This window comes from Onychostruthus taczanowskii, unplaced genomic scaffold (genome assembly GCF_017590055.1).
Source record: "Onychostruthus taczanowskii isolate IOZ18803 unplaced genomic scaffold, ASM1759005v1 scaffold11, whole genome shotgun sequence".
In the NCBI taxonomy this organism is placed as follows: domain Eukaryota; kingdom Metazoa; phylum Chordata; class Aves; order Passeriformes; family Passeridae; genus Onychostruthus; species Onychostruthus taczanowskii.
The window spans coordinates 15,454,397-15,477,136 of record NW_024497629.1 but is presented as its reverse complement, the minus strand read 5'-3'; the positions used below and the strand labels follow the sequence as shown (position 1 = coordinate 15,477,136).

At 33.0% G+C, this 22,740-nt stretch overlaps 1 protein-coding gene across 1 annotated transcript in view; it reads left to right on the top strand.

Annotated features, from left to right (window-relative positions):
• CSMD1 (CUB and Sushi multiple domains 1) overlaps positions 1 to 22,740 on the top strand; it is a 1,071,386-nt gene that overhangs the window by 1,046,554 nt on the left and 2,092 nt on the right. The window contains exons 61-69 of the mRNA XM_041420500.1: positions 679 to 852; positions 3,249 to 3,322; positions 6,326 to 6,437; positions 7,494 to 7,673; positions 9,324 to 9,368; positions 13,236 to 13,397; positions 14,425 to 14,537; positions 15,279 to 15,366; positions 21,945 to 22,077. Of these exons, the coding sequence (XP_041276434.1) occupies positions 679 to 852; positions 3,249 to 3,322; positions 6,326 to 6,437; positions 7,494 to 7,673; positions 9,324 to 9,368; positions 13,236 to 13,397; positions 14,425 to 14,537; positions 15,279 to 15,366; positions 21,945 to 22,077 (1,081 nt within the window). The remainder of the gene's footprint in view (positions 1 to 678; positions 853 to 3,248; positions 3,323 to 6,325; positions 6,438 to 7,493; positions 7,674 to 9,323; positions 9,369 to 13,235; positions 13,398 to 14,424; positions 14,538 to 15,278; positions 15,367 to 21,944; positions 22,078 to 22,740) is intronic.

The window sequence follows — 22,740 nt, the reverse complement described above, 5'->3', positions numbered from 1 at the left end:
CCTTACTCGTAATCCTATTGGATGTTTTGAATTTGACTTGTGGTGAGCATGACTGAAATATTCCCTTATACTTTCCTGTTTTTTCTTCCCTGTTTCCATTTCCATTAACAGGTGAGAGCAAGGATGCTAACCCTTAAGCTCATAGCTCATAGCCTTTCTAAGCAATTTTTTCTTTCTGAAGGCTAGTACATACCCTCATATCTTGCTTGTATTTATTTTTCATAATTTTCTAAATCTGTCAACTCAACTCTTTCAGTGCTTCAGGTCTTGTTAGGACCCTGATAAACATTTTTCCTTTTATCAAATTAAAGCAAAAATTTCCAACCTACTCATTTGAGTGTGTCAGATGTGAAAAAATGGTTTTATTTTTAAGCATTGCAATATAACATTGTCTACTTGGGGATTATTTTGTCATCCAAATCTAATCAATATTTAATGTCTCATTTAAAAGCTCTATTTTTCCAAGTTCATTTCTATGCTTGCAACAGCTATAACAGTGACAATTTAATATGAATTGTCAAGAATTTAGGAGATCTACATTCCTATATTCTAAATGAATATAGCGTTTGCACTCATATCCAGTATGAATGCCTTGCACATAAAATAATGTAGAATACTTCAGGTGAAAGCATGTGCAGATTTTAATACCTTTTTTCTCTTTTTATTTTTATGCATCAGCTGTGTTTTGTGGTGATCCTGGTACACCAGCAGAAGGACGCCTTAATGGAAAAAGTTTCACCTACAGATCTGAAGTTAGCTTCCAATGCAGACCTCCTTTTATTCTGATAGGCTCTTCAAGAAGATTCTGTCAAGCAGATGGTACTTGGAGTGGAATTCAGCCAACATGCATTGGTAATAAACTACCACTAATGCATGTTCTACTGAGAACATTCTTGATAAACTGTTGCACTACCATAAATCTAGCAATTAGCTACCCAAGTATAGAAAAGATCTATGTAATGTAAAAATAACTAGTTTAATAAGGTCATATTTTGAGTATAAATACTATAGGATAAGCACAATCACATATTAAGTAATTTGTATATTTACCTGGTTGTCAGCTGGAAATGCAGAACATCAATATGTACAAATGCATAAATTTGTTCCATCTGTTTTTAGAATCTCTTGGATATGCAGAAGACTGGGACAGATTAAAGACCAGATTTTGTCACTGGAGAGTTAAAGGCATTTTTCAGAATCGATCCTAAATCAAATTGATTTTGACTTTGTGAATATGGCTTGTACATCTCTGATCTTTTGAAATTCTGATTAATTCCCAAATACTCTTGGTTTCTCATTGACTGTTGTGCAACTGGTAGGCTTTTGGCATGTTATATCAATCAGATTGACACCTTTAACTCCCACTGACATCAGAATTTGATCCCACTTGGGGTGACTTGCTAGAGAAAATTAGTTTAGTTTTATAACAAATAAACTCTCTTTGATATTTCTAAACAAACATATTCAGATGTAGATTATAGGCTGTTTATATATTTTGTTGTGGCTGAGATATTGGCTGGGTGAAAGAACTGGGAACTCTAAAACAAATGTTGTAATCATGATTATTGAAAGCAGCCTGTATTTTTAAATGAAGACATAATAGTCAACAGAATTATTTTGTATTAATTAAAAACTTCTCACCATAGTTTTTGCAAACTGGGCAATCATCTTAGACCTATATTTTGCTACAGAGGCAAGAAGGCTTAAAAATCTAATTTTCAGGTCTGATACAAAGAATCAACTTAAGAAATGCAATAATCACATTTCTGTTTATATTTTATATAGTATAATATAGAAGCACATGGAAAGTAGTGCATCAAAGATATAAGTTTTTATTTTACATCATAGTTTTTATGTTACTGTAAAAGGAAAATATTAGATCATCTAACATATTTACAGATAAAATTTCTAAGCAATTTGACAGTTAAGAATGGTGAACAATATCTAGAACTAGATCTGAAAAAAAAACATATAGTGGAAGCTTTTCTGTTTCTGGGTAGCAATAGTTTCTTTAGAATACTTCGTGAAATCTTGCTTTGGGTTCCTCAGATGAGACCTATCTTAAAAATTCAATTCAGTTTCATGTCTATTATTAGACAGTAGAATTCCAGCTGTTGATAATTTTTAGAGTTCCTGAGCTGTTCAAGCACCTTAACATCAGGAGCATGTTTGCTTTTCATTCTTACACTTTAGGTCAACATCCACCTAAATTTTGAAGCCTTTGGTAAATATCAGTCCAGTTGAATTTTTATGCTCTACTGATGGTCAATATTGAAAATGAGAGCTGGCCAAGAGTGAAATGAGATATCACGTTATTGTAAATGATAAGCTCAATTTTTGCTCTACAGAAAACTAAAAATTGTTACAGGTGAAGTATAGTCGCAAAATGTGTTCTGCATAATTCAGTGCCAGCACACAGCAGACTCTGTTGCCAAGGGAGAATCACAGACTACAGAAAAATCCACTGGATGAAGTTCTGTGCAGTCTAACTGGTGGATATGACTGGGCAACTCCAAAGCCACCACCAGAATATGGGCATTACTAAATGAAAAAATAGTTCCAGGCTGCTTTAAATTAATCTCATGAAACTGAACAATTAGTTTTAATTTTTTGGCATGCGTTTTTTTCATGGAGGGAATTTTATTCTCCAGCAGCAACTGAGGTGGTGCTCCATTAGAAACTTGCTTTCTTTGTGGCATAGAAAAAAGCCTGTACAAAAATAAAAAGTATTTCCTTGCTATAAGAAAGGAGGCTGATTATGGGTTTGGGGTTTTTAGTTTGTGGGATTTTTTGGGTTTGAGGAGTTTTGGTTGTTTTATTTTGGGAGTGTTTTTTTTAAGAAATAATTATCATTAAGCTGTTCATTTGAAATAAAGAAAATATAAAGATTTCTGAAGATTTCTCTATATATTCCAATTGCATTATAAATAGTGACATATGCTGTGGATTCAAAGAGATTTAAAAGGATAAGTTTGCTAAAAATGAATGCAACCCTAACTGTAAAGTCTGCACTACCAGAAATACCTGCAAAAACCTTTTAAAAAAATGACAATGTGCTGAAACAAATTACTATGATATATCTAGTAATTTAGTTGGAAATACTAGTGTACTGTATAGAAAAACATACATTCAATTAAAAATTGAATTCTTGTCATCACTTGGCATTGATGAAATGATTTAATCTTTGCAAACAGTTTTAGGGTATTTTTTTCATACCATAATAATATGTGTTTCACATTTTGCATTAGATCCAGCTCACAATACATGTACAGACCCTGGTACTCCACATTTTGGAATACAAAATAGTTCCAGAGGTTATGAGGTAATTTTTAAATTATTATTTATTAGCTTTTTAAAATGGATTGTATTTAATAATTACATAAGAAATTTAATGAGCAACATTATCTGTAGTCTTAAATGTCTGATGCAAACCTTGAGAAATTTCCACCCTCTTTTTAATAAAAACTCATTCTTCATGCCAAGCTTTTTTTAAAAATATTCAGCTTAAAGAGAGAACTTCTAACCCTGCAATATATCATGCATTCAGTCCTTTAGGAGACTTCAGTAGGGAGGGCTATTTATAAATTGATTGCTTAATATGATATGACATAACATAATTACCTTGCTTTATGATAATAATTCCTTCATACATTGATGAATAGTCAGTAAATGCCTAACAACCGAAGACCTGTGTGATTCAAAGGCCATGTAGTCCTTGACAAAAAAGTCAGCAAGTGGCTTTACTAAATTAGAAATTCATGTTATATTTTATTCAGTCAGAGAAGATAAAATTATTCTGTGTTGTGTCCAGGTTCTCTGTGATGAATAGCCTTTCTATAATTTCCAAATTCCTCACAGGTTGTTAGTTTAACGAGTGAGAGGCAGAAAAGTGACTGAGGAAATAACCATAGATGCAACAATGACCCATCCACAGTCATTATATAGACTGATAAATTTTCTGTGGATAGATCTTTCAGGTATAAACATGTGTGACTGAAATTTAAAATAAGTTCTGTTTTGGTTTGCTGCTTATTTCTGAGCCTAGGGCAGCGTGCCCATTGTGACCAAATTAGTAGAACTGTTTTCCAAAACGTCCTTTCTGTAAGTTCCTCTGGTTCCTCTCTCTCCTACACGTTTTCTGTCTTTTGTTGCTGTGGCTTCCAGCTCTTTTCTTCACCTTCTGCTCCTGCCTGGCTCACAGATACTGAGGCACTTCTCCCTGAGCCACATCTTGTGGCCTTACCCAAGGCAGTTTTGCCTCCAGTAATAGGTTCAATTGCCTTTCTGATGTCTCATCTTGATCCTGTACCTGTCCCCATTTTCTCTTTAAAAACAGCTCCAATCTTTGCACCTAATTTTAACAGGGAGTCATTTTCTTTTTTCTCCCCTTTTTGTCTGCCTCACAATTGTCTTTAATAATTGTACTGGCCAATTCACTGTTCTACTGTCTGTTATTCATGTTTATGTTAGCTTATATGATCTTCTCTTCCCATTCAACTCTAGTAGGTCTTCCTCTGTTGTGCATTAAGTCTTTCTCTGGTATGTGTTCACTCTCAGAGTGCTATCTTGTACCACCACGGGGAGACTTCTCTCTAGTGGCTACAGAACTAGATTGTTTTGGGTTTTTTCATATATTATTTGTGGGCTTCCTGTTTGTATTACATAGCCAAGCTTTTATAAAGCACTTTTCAGCAGTCTTTCCTCATTATAGAGCAGTGTGATGACAGGCAGCAGATCTTTGTAGGGTTTTTCCATCTACCAGCATCCTGTCTTGCCCCATTTACTCTTTGCCTTTTCTGCTTCCCTACACTGTGACTTACAAATACCCCCAATGTTCTTTATCCAAGTATTATACAAAGAGTGTGCTGCTTTCGTTTTAACTTTTACCAGTAAAATGAAAAAGCAGTATAACCCTTTAACTACCTTGAACCTCTGTTACTTTTTGCTTGATCTTTTGGAGCACTGAGAAAAGATTTGCATCTCATTATTACTGATATAATAGATAGATAGCAGAATTGGCACAAGTAAGATGACTTAGACTCATGACTAGCCCGACTGTTCTACTCCCTATGAAAGACATACTGTGTGTCCTTGATGGGATAGAGAGAATAGTATGTTTAAAAATAGTTACAAAGACATAAGTTTACAAAGCCATATCATTATGACCTTTTAAAACACCAGTGATTTTCCCAAGCTGCTTCTTGGAGAAATGGTGTGCATTTGCTCAACACCTGTCATGATAAGTAGGTTTTACATAATTGAGTGTATAGATAGCAGGTAGCTACTTTTAAAAATGCTAATTTTTAATTTCCATTGAAGTCCTTCTATGACATTTTCAGTGCAGAGCTGTCTGCCTTTCTATGACTTACTAACACATTGATCACTACTCATTTGCAACTTGTCTGTGCAATATGTTACTTTATTAAAGTAATATAATTTCCAGTAATGTCAATTTTGTCTAATTTATTTATTTATTTACTTATTTTTGACAAGATTTTTTACCAAAAACAAAAGTAATGCTTTACTGATTAGCCCCATATCATTAAAAAACTTGGCCTGGAGTTACATTCTGGTTACTTTTGTCAGTACCATCAATACGTTCATTTTTCTAGAACTCTCCACACAATCTCTTGCTCATGTCTTAAGGAAATTCTTTCTCACCTGCAATTTTGTTTGTAGTTTTCATGCATTTCTATTCCTAGTTGAAATCTAAAGAACATTTTCTCAGTTATTTTTGTCTTTTCTTTTGAGAAAGGTCATATCATATCTGACCATAGGAAGGCTTTCCATGACTTCACTCTGCTAGTTGAACATCTCAAATAAAACTTAATAGTAATGAATGCAGTGTAAGAAGTTTTCACCTGGAGTTCTCTCTAATGAATATATTTGTAGATGAAACAGTTCTTCACAGTTTTTTTCTTTTCATACAAAAAACCCCATACTTAGTCAAATCACACAACGAAAAGTCTTTGAAAGTGACTTTATGGTCTATCGAAATATATGCAATGATATACAGGAAAGAGAGGCATCTCAGACATTTAGTTTGCTTCTCTCACACTGAAAAGTCAATCAGCAGAAATGAATTGATATCATTATTTTCCATGTGAACAGTCAGTATTTTCCACATATTGATTTTAAATAAGATCATGAAAGAATCAATTACTCAACTATTTCATCACATTAAAAAAAAAAAAAGTGTAACTAGAAACTGTAAAAAGTAGACATTTTTATTTTTGAAAAAAACTGTATTAACTCACCACTGTCTTGATATCTGACTACACATGATGAATCCTTCTTCTGTCTAACATTCTGGTTTGATCCTTAGGTTGGGAGCACAGTCTATTTCAGATGCAGAAAAGGTTATCATATCCAGGGATCTACCACTCGTTCTTGTCTTGCTAACCTAACCTGGAGTGGCATACAATCCGAATGCATTCGTAAGTCTGGTTTCTATTCTAACTTAGAACAGTGTGCAATTTTAAGAGTTGCGAAGTGATACATGTGGAAATTCATGACAAATTATTTGCTATGAGGATGGGTAGCTTTATTTAAAACATATTTTTAAGTGTTTTATTTTTTGGTGTTTCCTATTCAAGATCTATTTGGGATATTAATCTGAAGGAAGATTTTTAAGATTTTTTTTTTAATGAAGTTCACAATAATTCTATCAATTTTACTCAAAAAATCTGTTATAGTTAACCCACTGCATTAGCTTCTTTAATTATGCTATAAATATTTTTGTGTGTGTAGTGGATTAATAAAGAATGGAAAGTGACTGAAATATGCATGGAACTCTTTTGTTGCCTAGTATTTCGTGAATCATAAACTAGAACTCAGCAAAACCCATCTTTTCTGGGCTATGCATGGTTATACAAGTTACTTATAGCTCTGTGTGAGTTGAAGGACATCAAATAACTATTGTATTAAAATATACTGACCTAAGCTAAAAGTAATTCGTTACAATGACCTTAGATTCTTATCCTGTTTTAAATTATCTTTGGATTGTTATAAATTAACACCATGTGGTACAAAGAAAGAAGCATACTGAGTAACCAAATCTGTTATAGTCAATGTCCTATGACAAAACATTCTTGTGGAACCTTTATTTCAATTGAATTGCATTTATTTATCACAGTAACCACTCTAATTTTCAGAACACAGAGTGGAAGTGATGCTTGAAGCTGTGGCAGTACAATAATTCACAGGACCAATCATTGCATCATGTACAATGGCATGTGCTTCCCCTCCTTTTAACTGTTATCTGATTCCAAGCATGATTTGATTTTGGTTTATTCTTTAAAAATACACAATAGTATCATTTCCATCCCACAATAATATAACTATACACTGTGACTGTTACTTTTACAAGTAATAGCTACTTGACATTGCTAAAAACTATCCAGAGTTGCCATGCATTTATTCCAAATTGAATTGTCTAATTCTATGGGAAGTGCTTACCACTGCGTTTTCTAACTGTAAAAACCCCTTTGCAGCTCATGCTTGCAGGCAGCCAGAAACACCAGCCCATGTAGATGTGAAAGCAATAGATCTTCCTACTTTAGGGTATACTTTGGTGTATACCTGTCAGCCAGGATTTTTTCTTGCTGGTGGATCAGAGCATCGGACGTGTAAACCAGATATGAAATGGACAGGAAAATCACCTATTTGTAAAAGTAAGTCATTACTCAAGTGATTTCTTGGATCCTACTGGGTTTGAATTAATTTTCTCTGAAGTTTTTGGTTTATTTATTAGTATTAATTTTTTCCACTTACTATTTAATGATACACATGGAACAACAGCTTTTATTTTATGAAAAAAAAACAGTGAAGAAATTGAAGTGAACATAAAATCTAGAACTCATGGAAGAGGAAAAGGTGTGCAAATGCACAAACACACATACATGTTTAGCCTTAACAACAGCAAACACAACCTATACAATATTGAGTACTACTTTAGCTGCATTTATGTCACAGTTTTAAATAGTATTTCAGTGTATTCAGTGCTTAATTTATTATTTTCTATAAGAATAAGAAAAGTTATTTAATATCCTAGCTTTTAGATTAATGCAGGTATACTTTTAGTCTAAGAAAATCTTATAAAATAAAAATGAACAAAAAAATAAGAAAAAAAGTCTCTGCACTATAATCCACTTCTATATCAGTGTAACTTTCATATAGTTTTCTAAATTAAATCCAAGTTTACAGTTATGAGCTCTGAATTTGCTCTTCACATGCAAATCAACATGGTTGTTAATACTCAATTCATATAAATAAAATAAAATTATATTTAGAATAAGAATAGAAGAAAAATAGATGCCATGGAAAGTTTTTGCAGTATTATTTTTAATTTTAATACATCAAAATGTCCTGAATAGCTTTGATGTTTGAGCAATATTTATTCTTCTTTAGTGTAAGGGCAGACTTCCTTGATTCAGCATTGTCATTTGATCAACATATTAGAATTTATCTTTATTCTGTGTGTCTAAAGTATGATTTTTCATAGATACTGTATCATTATTAATTTAAGGAAAAAATATCTTTTGGGGTTTTTTGTTATTTTATTTATTGAAGATAAAATGCAGTAAAGGTTTCTATAAGATTGGGTTACAGTCTTTAGGTGCAATTCTCATTGAGTGTGCTGCACTTTTTTTGCTTTCTTAGCATGTGATCAGTCTAATTAGTGAATTTCTGCTCCTAAAGAGAAAAAGAAACACAATATGCAAGACCAAGTCTTTCAATGGGACACTATCATTTCTAATATGCCAAATGATGAGTCCAGAACTTGATCAGGATCAATGGACATAACTTTGCTGAGTGTATCAGAAATATAACAAATTACACTTTTTTAATTCAAAAATTGTGACCCTTTCCCATGATATCTGATCCTGTTATATGAATCAAGCTATCTGGCTCTTGCTGGTTTGTGTCATAAATGTATCAGTCTTCCCTAACACAATTTTTTCTGTATTTAAAATATTATTATTCATAACTAGATAAAGTATTTGTCCCCTCTATAAGGCTCTCTTTTATAGCACTGGGACTGATATAAACATTTTAGCTCTAAATGTATGAGATCCTTAGCCAGTCAGACAACTTTCCACAGTAAAAATGTTAACTACCTAAATTATTTTCTGATATTTTTGTGCAAGTGGATAGGTTTAAATATGTAAAGTATTCAAGACAAGTTATTTCTGTTTTAAAAGTGACTCTATTGGATAAAAGATGATTGCATCCAACAGGTATTGTTTTAACATTTTATTTAAAAAATACAAAAACCACACAAATATGTTCATGAAAATGATAATTTGTCTTTTTACTTGTAGGTAAAGGAGTGAGAGAAGTTAATGAAACAATAACTAAAACTCCAGGTTTGTATACAAGAAGAGCTTTAGACCTAAATAAGTTAAACTGATTTACACCCAAGATTGTTATAGATAATAAAACTATTTCCAATATTTTAGTGAAGTATTTGTTACTAATTTCCAAAGAATACAAATGTTAAGGTCTTTCATAATAACAGGTGACATGTGAAATCTAGTCAATGAAATTCTTTTACAAAGAACTTTTTTAAAATTGCTATAGTGCCAATTTTGTGAATTGCACAAAATCTCAAATAGACAAAAGAAGTTTATATACACAAACCTCAGATTTCATGTAGTTTTATATCAGAGAGATTGCTATAATGGAGAGCCTTATAATCAGTGTGTACTATAATTGTAGGGGTTAGTTTCAGTCAAAGTTCTGCCCTTCACATTGAAAGTGTTGTAAGAAGTATAAAAAACCCCAACCCAAAACCAGTTTTGGAAATATTCTTGCCCATCATTTCACATAAACTCTCCATGTGCTCCAAGATAAGTTCCCAAAACAGTGTGGACCAGCAGGCATGTGGCAAGGCAGGCAAACATTACTGTTTATTTTCTATGCCACCTCATGAACATGTATGCAGTTAACCTATTCCTCCTGCCAGTGACAAGATAGACAAATGCAACTGAGAAATCCTCCTTCAGAAAATGAAAGTCCTAATTTTGTTTATTAAGTTATTTAACAATAAGCAGAGCTGTCACAAAATAAATGAGCTTGCAATTCTATATTTTGACTTTTAGCAAAGCTGCAGGGAAAATAAGATTAATGGTTCACACTCATGGCAATTCACAGAAGGAGTCTGTAGAGTAGATGGGATAAAAAGGTATTTCTGCTGATAATTAAACTTCCTGGAGAGTTTATTAGTGAGAGTGTCAGGTGAATCCATAAATGAAATTCATTACTTCTACAGACTCACAGTAATGCAGGATATAGTGTTCATTCATTGTAATCAATATTCAGTCTTCATTTTTTGGAGGCTTCACCTCACCAAACACCTAAGGTATGCATTAATCTGCTACCACACAGGTTTTGAAGTTTCAACGCCAAATTAAAATGTGGACCTAGTTTCCAAATATATTCACCATGCAGAGTGTCAGTATCAATTCACACATTATCATGTCCTTTATAACTAGTTTTTATAAGTACTACTTAAAAGCTATTAAAAATAATTAAATGCTGTTATTGAAAGTGCCAGTAGTAAACAGAAAAGTGAAACTGTAACAAATAACAGTAATTAAGAAGAAAAAGTTTTAAGTGGTTTTCAAAAAACAGCTCTGCACTATTATTATGTGTTTTAAAATTGTTAATTCTCTTTGTTGTAGAACATTAGGTATTTTGAAATGCTTTTTTTGCCTTGTTGTGTTGACTTTTGTTACAATTTGATTTGCTGCTATCTGTATTTTGAACAGAATTAAGTTAAAATTGGTACACTACAGTTTCCATAACAGAATAGATTCATGTTCTGGTTTTTCGCCTTTAGACAACTGAATGCAAGTTATATTTATCGGTTTGTTGAGGGTTTTTTTGTTTGTTTGTTTGGGTTTTTTTGTCAGAGTTAATGTCTTTATAAGCAATAGTAAACATTTTCACATGACTGAGTATAAGTTGCAACTAAAGAATTCTTAAAATATCCATGTGAGAATTAAGAACTATGTTACTCTGTTTGGTTTCCACTATTCTCACTGCTTTTTATAGTCTTCAAAATAATAGTTAGGAAGCTGTTTGAATGAGTAGCCATGGATTTTCCCAGTTGTCATGTCCTGAGAACAATCAGTGCAGTCAGTGCAGTATTGGAATACTAATAGCCAGTTCATTCTACTCATTTTGCATTTGCCCACAGGGGGTGGGACCTTGTAAGAGTTCAGCATAATGGTCTCAGAGCCTCTCCAAAGCAGCATGCCTGGGGACTGCAGCACTTGCATTTTAACATTTAAAAAAAAATGGCAGTTTTTTTTTCCCCTACTGATTCTGTTCATCTGCAAGTACAAACTCTGTAAATACTGTCAGTGGTACTGTTTTGCAAAGCTTAACAGCTATTATTGACAGAGTTTTAAACAAACTATGTACTGAAGATACTGGAATGTGGTGAAGGTATGGAGTCCTTTATAAAAGTATGGTGTCCTTTATAAAAGTCTTACATAGTACCCCTCTGGTTCATACCACTAATACTGGATGTTCACCTTCATGAGAATACTTCAGACACACAATTTTGATTAAAAATATAGACAAGTAAAAATAATTGTAATATTTCTTTTTAGAATACCAAGTTTCAAATTTAGCTATGCCACTATTTAGCAAAAATCAGAAATGCGTAGAAGGAAGAGTTTGAAGACCCTTTACAGAATCCATGTATTTGCAGAAATTGTAAAATTTCTAAGGACTGTGACATACCAATGGAAATGTAATGCTGCAGATTTTTGATAGTAAGTTGAGCTAACCTTGTGTAAAGCCCCACTGACTTTACTTTGGAAATGGAACACTTCCAGTTATTCAAAGCCATTACACTCAAAGCCATTTAATCAGTCTCTGCTCATTTGGAATCCAGTGATATTTGGAATCCAGTGATAGAGCCAATAACATGCAATGATATTTTGGAGTCCTTCCACACTGAGCTTGAACATTTGCTTGTGACTTTTACACAACTTAAAGGCAAAAGACATGGAAGAAGTTATTTATTCTTTAGTCAACAGCTAATCAGCTCTCTGGTTTTCAGATGTCTTGCATGTCAAGTATTATTGCCCTGGGTTTCTTTCTTGATTCATTTTTGCAGTAAGTGATTAGGTAGAGGAGGCAATATCCATGGAATTTTTAAAAATGGATACAGATAATACCTGCACTGATAAATTTCCTTCAGTAAAGACGGCTGCCTTTATATGTGCTCAGCCTTTGACAAAATGCAAAAAAAAACCCCAAAAAACCAAAATGCAAAAAAAAAAGTGATTATTTAATTTAAGATTTTAATAAGACTGTGGAAACACTTCTTATGTCAGTCTTTAGTTATTTAGAAAGTATCATTTGTAGTAGTCATGGATAGTAAAGGTGAATTTTAATACTTGCCAGGGCTGTCATTTTGTCAAGATATGATGTGGTTAGTTAAATGATTTAAAATATGACATCTAATGCCTAAATAAATTTTTTTCTGTATAGAGGAAAAATACCAATCACATAAAATAAATAATCCAAATGCATATACTTCTTCCAATAATTCATGCTTCTTTTTGTAGGATTTTTACTTCAGATAGTTCAAAATGCAGTTGCTGAGAAATGGCAGGTTATTTTGAATAATAAAAAAAAAATCATTATTTGAAAACTTCACTGTTCATAGGTACACTAATATTGTATGGAAAAAGGCTTTGAAGTCTAAAAATGCCTGATAAAACTGTACCAGAAATTCAGTCAATTCAGTTGAATATTCATTTGATACTCAGTTCAAAATCACACAGTGCTGCTTCAATAGATCCATGAAACAAAAGGGATGGCCTAAGACAGTGTTTCCTTGCAGGAATCTCTGGTTTCAGAATACTTTTTTTTCCTCATAGCTTAAAGTACTTAAGCTTAAAGGGCTTTAGGGGAAGAGTCCATTGTTTTCCATAGTGTTGAGGACATTCACTGAATCACACAAGCTGTAAACTGTGAGGTTATTTGAGAACATATACCATGATGGACAGGTGTAGTATATTATAGGCAATTGTGTGGAAAGGTTATTAGATATATTGTCTGTATTGTTGTTCAAATTTTTGCTATAATACCTCCTTAGAACAGTGGATTGATTGCCTAAAACAATTACGAGCATAAGTAAGGCTAGATTGTTATTTCATTGTAGTTTACTTCTTCCTTTGTTTCTTCCCCCCCCTCCCCCCACTTTTATTTAGTTCCTTCAGATGTGTTTTTTATAAATTCACTGTGGAAAGGGTTTTATGAATATTTAGGAAAAAGACAGCCTGCTACTCTCACTGTTGATTGGTTCAATACTACAAGCAGCAAAGTGAATGCCACGTTCATTGAGGCATCCAACATACAGCTCAAACTATCAGGTAGGTTCAGAATTTGGTGTTAAAGAAGTTCTTAAGATTTTTTTTTATCTGTTCAGTTTTGATGCATTTTCATTCAAGTGGAAAATGAAACAAAAACTTTATATTTTTGCTAAAAATAATTTTCTTTTGCAAAAGGAAAGGTTTTAATGAAATGGTCTACACAGGTTTCTTTCACTTCATGTGCAGTCACCCATCTATTTAAGCCATTATATTTCAAATAGATATTGAGGTAGGGTTTATTAATCTCAGACTGTTGGATACCATTGGTGTGTTGAAGTCACAGGAAATACTGAAGTGGCAGACAAAGTGTATATAGGCTTATTAAGAATTGTAAAGCTGGAAAGCTCAATTAATAAATATTGATTAATATCTACCTTAAAACAATGTGGTATTAATAATGACATAGCATAATATAGGCACAGATAATTAAATAACATTGTAAATTATGCATACCTTATAATCAACATCATGAATTCCTCTTTGCAAATCTAACTGAAGTTCAGAATTACCTTTCATTACAGTTCTATTGAAAAGAACACTATCAGGTTTAACTATCTTCTAAGGTCAAGAGTTCAGAGACAACTGCAGTAGCTGGTTGCCAAACAGGAATTTTCTTTTACTGCACTACTGCTATCTACTGTAGCAATATACTGTTGTGATGTCAGTAAAATCCATTTTTTTTCAGGTCAAGGAAATTCTAGGAAAGGAGTTCTATCTGTATTCAGAATTTCTGAAATACTGTGTAAAAACACAACTGTTCTTGCCATATTCTGTATAAAATTTAAAAATACAAACCTATATTTTTATACTCTTTTCAAGTATGAGGCAAAACATCAGTTAAATAAGATCCAGCCATTACAGTACTTTAAATCTTGAGGTTTTTCATGTTATTAAATTGTTTTATTACAGAATGTTTTCTGCAAACTCTTTTAGTTCTAAAATTATATAATTAGATTTTAAGGGATATTTGAACAAACTGATTGAAAATTTGCTTAAAAAGGTATGTCTGCCTCCTTTATTTTAATAGGTGTTTACAAGAAGGAAGAAGCCCATTTGCTCTTGAAAGCTTTTCAAATTAAAGGACCAAGTGACATTTTTGTAAGCAAGTATGAAAACGACAACTGGGCACTAGATGGTTATGTAAGTACCCAGGTTGCCATAGATAAAGATGGCTGAGATTAAATTCTGAAGTAATTTGTGATAATCTGTGTAAATGTATCCATTTTTTTGTCTTACAAATATGTAATCCAACACTCTGGATGTCAGTTTAGAGATTGGATTACCATTCTCTTTCAAAAATATGTATACAAACTTCTATCTACTGTACTCTGGTTAGAATTTTTAGTATATGAAAGGGAAGGAGGAGTGCAGCAGCATATTTTGCCATGGTTTTGCCTCATTTCCTTAGATGGGAGTGGGAATTTTACCTTTAGTAATATTGTCCTTTTTTGATAAATTGTTCACTGTAATAAAAGTACACCGAATCTTGAAGGAAAACGGTGCTGTTTTCCTTTTTGCATTTCTTCTTTCTGCCCCATGATACTTTGTATGGAAAATAGTTTTTAATCTGACAATTCAATAGGCTTCTGTATCTGCATACTAATTCCATTATGAGTATGGCATTTCAAGAATTTTAAAACCCAGATATATACATTAGGTATTTTTAAATAACTCCAGGTGTTATTTTGAATACCATTGCAGATAAATGAAATAAAATATTTGACATAATAAATATTGTATAAGCATAGAAAAGTCACTACTCTTTTAAAGGCTAAAAGTGAAGATCTTTGCTCCATATTATCTAGTCTGAGTCAGAAAAAAAAAGGCTAAATATTATTTATTAATTTCAGAAATCTTTTTTTCTCTTTCAACATATTCTAGGTATCCTCAGGGCTTGAAAGAGGAGTTTTTACTTATCAAGGTGATATACATGGAAAAGACTTTGGAAAATTTATGCTCCAAAGACAAGGTACGTGCTTTCATAGATCTTTAATATGTATCATCTTTTGGGGTCTTGCAAGAATGAATTCAAATAATTACTCAGCTACTTAGATGAAGTAGGCATGTTTATTTTACACTACTCCTCTCAAAAAACATAGCCAAATAGGCATATTTGAAATACACAGTTCAAAACCTTATTTAACTCTGCTTAACATGTTACTATCACGTTTTCTAGTGTAGCAACCTCGTAAGTACAGGATGCTCTTAAAGAGAACGCCAATGCAAACACTTGCATTTCTTTTTGAAAGTACCGGGGATATCATGCAAAGCAAACACATTTCCTGTAGTCAGAATCATATAAGAAATTAAAAGGACAGAATCAACACTAATTTTGACAGTGTCATTTGGAGAGTGATTGTTGCTGGTGGATGTTTTCAGAATGTATGTGTATATTTGACAGAATTTTGCTTCACTGTCAAAAATATTAAATGAGTGTCTGAGATATGTATTACAGCTATGGGCTCAAGTGCTCTAGCAACTGGTATAAGACTAGTTATTTTACTCATAAAATAGTTTTATTATAAAAACTAAAGTATTTACTTATGAAATATTCACTCATAAAATAGTTTTGGCAAATATCAAGTGTTGGCATCTGCATTTCCTGATCTTGGAACTACTGCAAAGCAGTCAAAGCACAGTATATACACAGAAAAGTACTGTCTAGGAAGAGGAGACAGCTTAGCCAATATCTCTATGGCAGACTGTATGTACATTTTATAAATTGCCTTGGTTCTGTTAGCTTCACTGCTCCTATACCCAGTGCTCTTTAGAGTCCTGGTGAATCTTTCTTGTACTTCTTTGTTCTATTAAGTACTGTAATAGCAATTATGCTGTGGATTTGCTCATCCTGACCATCTCTTAAATTTAGTATGTTTAGTGACTAGGGGCAGAAACACATCTCTTCAGAGTCCCAGTCTAACTGCCAATTAAAGAAGCCAAATATAAATTCAATCTTCAGAGTAAACTCTTGTGCGGGACAGATTATGTGTCTGCCTCTACTTTCATATAGTCTTTACTACAGTAATGTTTAAGCTGCTTTTGCTTTCTTATTTTAGCTATCACACTGTAAGAGTAGAGCATCAACATTTGTTCAAACATCTGTCTGTTAAGCAGCCTTTGGTATCTTGAAACAATAAGAATGTGGTTTGTTGTTTTGGTTTGGAGGGGATGTATATTTGTATTTGCTATTTTCTTAAGCAAGATCAAAAAATATATCCATGGTTTGCCAGCTACATAAAATAGAAGTTTGATTCTATATGAAATTAATAACTCATAGTGGTAATTGAAGAATAAGAAGAAAGTTAAACAGTTAGAGAATTCTCCAGTGGATGTGTTCTACAGTAGTGGAAAATGTTGTCCATATCACCTTTTAGAGCTGTGATATAAGAGATCAGTTTTTATAAGGCTAGTAAGGAGCTAGAGTATCCAAGTTCATCCTGCATTCCTGGATTAAGGACCTCTCATCTTCAGCTTTGACATCTCGGTAGAGAGCTTGCTGCAAATGCAGACACCATCTCTTTTACAAGATTGCTAAATAGGCACTGGTTTTCTATAAATTACTTATTCTTTATTGAATAATTAACAGCTAAAAGGAAACAGCAAATTCCCATTCAATACAGGCCATATTTGTCAATACCCTCTTATGTTCAAGGGTAATTTGCTTTGTTTTATAAATCTATTCTGTTCATGAATATTTTGCTGAGATGATGCTCTCATATATCCTCTGTCTGAAGACTTAACATATTTCTGGTTTTTAAGTTTAATTATTTTCTGTCTTTACAGTAAGCCAAAAGTATACATAAACTGGTGCACATGTAAAGCAATATGAAATTTGCCATCTGCAAGCATATTTCAAAGACAGCATTTATGGAGAACTACTTGGTTAAGTGGGAAAGACAACATATTTTATGAATAATTTTCTGTAACACAATGCTAGAAAAAGGCTTGTCTTAGTGGGTATCAAAGGATCACAGAATATCCTGAGTTGGAAGGGACCCACAAGGAAAATCATATCCAGCTCTTAAATGAATGACTCACACAGCAATCAAACCCACAATGTTGGCATTATTAGAACTGTGCTCAAACAACTGAGTATGCTCAGTCTTCTAACTTAATGACATGAAAACAGAAAGAACTTTTCTTTCTTAGTACTTTTCATCCTCTCTCACAAGCAATTTTGGTTGTAGCCTTAGAAAACAACCCGAAGGACAAAGATCTGTTATAAGTCTGTTTAGAGAACTAGAACTGTACCTGAGCCTTCTTAAAAGGCCCAAGTTGTGACACCAAATTATTTAACCTTTTTTGCCCAGTAATCTAATTTCGGAGGGCTTTTTGTCTGTTAGGTTATAGCAACTTGGTTTTTAAAGGATGCAAGTCTTGGGCTAAGTTCAGTTTCAGCAATTGCTGAGTGCCCATGCCTCAACACTAAATTTCTAGAAGACGTGTATTCTAAAATTTTGTTCATTCCAGTCTGGACACTTCTTTTAAAATTGTGTAAAATGGTGGCTTTTTGAGAAGAAAAACCTTCTTCACAAAATTATTATTTTCCTGTATTTATTTTCTCTGGACAAATACAAGGACCCACCTCTTGTCTTTCCTCTAACTACTTTTTGACTTGTCTACATTGACATAACATATTAACAAAAAATGAAATATGCATAATTAATTTGCATCAGTGTTATATTAGATCAATGGCTGTGGAATATACATTCATTACTGGAAATTAATCAACTCTTAAAAGTGTTGAATATCATGAGATGTGAATTTTAAATTTCACTCTATAAATCATCCTTCCTCTCCAGATCATTTCATACAACTTCATCATTCACAAGAAAACTCTACATCTAAACAGGGTACTGAAAGGTCCAGAGTACAGAGCTGTTGTTTGTTAGCTAAAGGACAAACAGATATCTGGAGTAATGAGCTATGAAACTGTTTGGTAAAACATATCTACACCCAGTGAGGCACATATCCAAAGAGTCTTTGCTGTCCAGCAGGTTCAGTCAGGTGAAGAATCTCCAGCCTCTGTTGTTCCTTGGAAGCTGCAGATTTTCTTTGTGTTGGTATTTTTTTCTCTTAAATCCTTGACCTGCTAACCCTCCTTGTCCCCCAAATTACTCTTAGGCATGTAATTCTACTTTTCATAACCTTGCATGCCTTTTGCTGTCACATTTTCTCTGACTTGAACAGCATTTCTCTTAGTAAAACTGAGCCATGCTGTACAGAAGCCAGTCAACTAAAACCCTGAGCTAGGAGACAAAGGAGATATATGATAGACCCACACAACAATAAGAAGATGTTCTTAATCACAGAATCAGGGGAAGGCTTGGGTCAGAACAGCAGGTTTGCCATCATGAGATCAGATTGCACAGAATTTTCTTTAAGAAAGTATTATTTTCTATTAGGTATAAATGACAATACTTTTCAATCACCTCAAGAATAAAAGTATACAGCTTGTACATTAATGAATTCACTGTGTGTTATCAAAATTTGAATTCACCTGACTGCTGCTGTTTTAGGAGGCTAAAGCCCTGTTATTATGTGAACTGTTAAAAAAAAAACCCCAAAAACATTTATAATCTTACTGAACATCCCTCTTTTAAATAACACATTTCCCAGTGACAAAATATGGCTGTTTTAATCAAAAGTAAATCAAATTATCTTTTGCATACATTTTGTGTGTTTGTGTATATTTAGTGATTTCCACTTTTCTGTTTTTAGATGTGGTAGCAATTACTACCTTAGTTTGGACAGTACAAAGATAATGCTGTCAGGACAATGACAAAGTTCACATCAGGATATGTTTAATCACAAACAGATCTGAAAATTATTATAATGAGTACACCAGACCATGTCGAAATTATACTCAGTCTATACATGACTGAAATTCAGATTATGCAAAACTGCAGTGAAGGTTTTTTCCTAATGAAAAGCACGTGCAATGCAGAGTCTGAACCTGGTCAATTCAAGGTTGAAACTCTCCAATTAAAGCTTGTAAATTTCAGTCAAAAATCTCTAGTTTTGTTACGTTAAGTGTGGTACTTCAAAAACTGTAGAGATATAGAATACGTCTATTACCTCTACTAGAAGTCTTGTGTAAAGCATTAAATGTGAATCCGTTATCCAACATAAATAACTTAAAGGAAACTCTGTAAGTGTAAATTTGTGCCTGATTTTAAATTTTGAGCTACAAAACACTTTTTAAAAATTAACTAAATAAACTAAAAAGTACATACTAAGAACTGGTTTTTTTATGAATGTTATAGTTCTTCTGCTGCTTGTACATTAAAATATATCTATCATATATGGTAGATATATGATGATATACATGCATGATGATAGCTTTGAGATATAAGCTAAGATTTCATTGATCATACATATTTCTATTGAAATTTGTATAAGAATTTGGATATTAATTCCAGATTTTTGTTGTTGTAAGTTGACGTCAATGACTTTGATAATTTCCTTATTTTTTATTAATTACTCCAACTAATTGAAAAAACAGCTGGAGATTGTGATGGTACAGGATGAAGAAAGTGATAACTGAATGTGTTTGTTTGGGTTTTTTTAGAGTTTGTCACTTCTTCTAATCAATAAAAAACATTTAAATCAGTACTTCTAAAACTTCCGGTAACTGTTTGATTTACCATAGTTTGTCTGTCTTTAATTTAGATAAGTTAGAGGATGTCCAGTACATGTGCAATGTAGTACAAATACATAAATTTACATCAAATGTATTTCCACAGCTTGAGTTTTGGGACTAGTACTGGATTACCAAATCCCAAGATTTTTATAAAATGGCTGTATTCTAAAACAGTTCAATGTTCAGAGTAGTGTGATGAAGCTCATAATATGATCCCATCTACCACAACAATAGGTTTATTAATTTGAAAAGGTTTTCCTTCACCAGTTCTGCAGAGAAATGTGTAGAGAAGTCTAAAACATTAAGACAGTGAAAAAGATTGTAGTGCAATATTTTGTCATATTTTAAGTGATCAAATGTAACAATACTGAAATTTCTAGGGAGGTTAGGTTCATTTTAAAGGCCACTTAGTTACTTCCTAAAATTTAATACATTTTTAAAATTAAATGTGCCAAAGCTATTTTAATATTGACACTTGAAACATCTATGGTTTCAAGATATCTCACAAAAAACCCTAAACTTATCTCATTTGCCTTTTCCATTGAGCTTGAACTGCAAGAAATCATAGAATGGTAGAATGACTTGAGTTGGAAGAGACCTTAGAGATAATTTAGTTCTAAACCACGTGCTGTAGGCAGGGATGCTATTCACTAGATCAGATTGCCAGTGCCCCATCCAATCTGACCTTGAGCACTTCCTGGGATCATAGGAGAATTATTACTTTTCCATGGTTTTTAGTTTTTTGTTTTTTGTTTTTTTTTTTTTTTTTTGTTTTGTTTTTTTCAGTTTTTGAACTTTAGATGTTTTAGAAGACTGGTGAAATTAGCATAGTGGCCATGTCTCTGCTGTATAACTGGTTTGCACTAGAGTCCTAAAAAGACTGATTGATACTGCTGCTGTCAATTAGGGAGTTGTGGTGTTTGAAACACCCTGTACTTGTGGTTTGGAGCATTTCTGAGAGGTAAACAGCAATGTCTCCTGTTCTTCTCCACTCTCAATAGCAATAATACCCCAGAATATCAAGCACAGATACTTGTCCAAGCCCAATCCTCTCTGTACATTCCCTCTATCCTGGTCTTTCTTTCTTGAATGGGACCTATATTTCTTTCCGAAGAGCTATGAGTTCAAACTGGCAACATGGAGTTGGATCTCAAAAACCAATTTATTCTATGAAATTTTCTGTATTTTTCATAATTAAATTGTCTTTCATCATTCACAATTTGAATTACCAAGGTGGTCAACCAGTTAAGCAACTTAGTGATGTGTCTCTTTATACTGATGAAAAAATGTGTTCTGCAAAATGCTTTACAGTCCAGGTTATCTGCCTGTCCACAACAGGAGCCCAGCGAGGCCGTGCCACAGGCCACTGCATTTGTACTCCCTGCACTGTTCTATCCACAGCTGCTGGAGGGACGTGGACACAGGTGCAGACTCAGGAGGGCTACTGAGCCAAGAAAAACCTCTGATTTATTGCAGCCACCTCAGTTTTTCCTGCCTTGTTCTTGTTTGTTGTGGTCTTGCATTGCTTGTTGTTCCCAAGATGAATATTAAGACTGCTGGTATACAGTACTTTTGCAGAATTAATTTGTTTTTTAGAAGTTATATTGCTTAAATTTATTAAATTATCATCAGATTATTATATAAATAATCATAATTATTTTACTTGCTGAATACTATTTTCAAATAATTTTGATATACCATGAAGTGGTATTAACAATATGTATACTGTGATTCTGTATGCTATTTATTTCAAGATTTTAAAATAGAATTATTTGATCAAGACATCATCTTTAACTCTTGAATAAAAAGAACATCATTAGCTAGATAACATGGGGATTTTACTTCTCCCCATAGATAATTTGGAAATTTTATTTCTGCCCGTTTTTTTTTTTTTTTTATTTCAGGTCCTTTAAGTGCAGACACAGACCTTTCAAATCACTATTATGGTACAAACAGCAGTTCAGTTGCAGCTGCCATCCTGGTACCGTTCTTTGCTCTAATATTATCAGGGTTTGCATTTTACCTCTACAAACACAGGTATTGTAAATGTTATTTATTCAATAATTTATAAGCTTTTTAGTTTGATTTTGGTAGGTAACTAGAGAGCACAGTGCTAAAAGCTTTTAAGAACATCTTTGCTCTAGAAAGACAAATATTTCTAGGTATTCCCATGAAGGAGTTCAGTGAAGGGCAGTTCTTAATGGTGTAAATTTTGAAAAATGAGTTACTCTGTTAAGGAGCAAAGACCTTTCAGCCTTCTTGGTTCGTTAGGCTGAATCAGATTGAAATCTGAGGTCACATATTCTATTTTTTCATTTTAATGCTTTATTAAATTGAATGTATGCTACTTCTTTCAAAAAGCTTATTAGTATTAATTATGCAAGCTGAAAAATCCATAAATCCCATGAGGGAACAGCCCATAATGCCGCTACTTATAGTATGTGCTGAGTCAGCTAGTGATTACTATAAGAACTGGCACCACTACAGGTCACATGAATCTTTTATATGTCACTAGATAATAGAATAATCCAACAATGTTGTCTGAAATCTGGTTTGAAGGCTGATATCTCTATATCTTTCGAAATTTGTTCATTCGGTAAAACTATTTACAAAATAGTATATAACAGGAGCATGCTTTTTAAACTTTCGTTCTATAATCATGATACCAAGAGTATTTTGTAACTGCAAGAAATCACACAG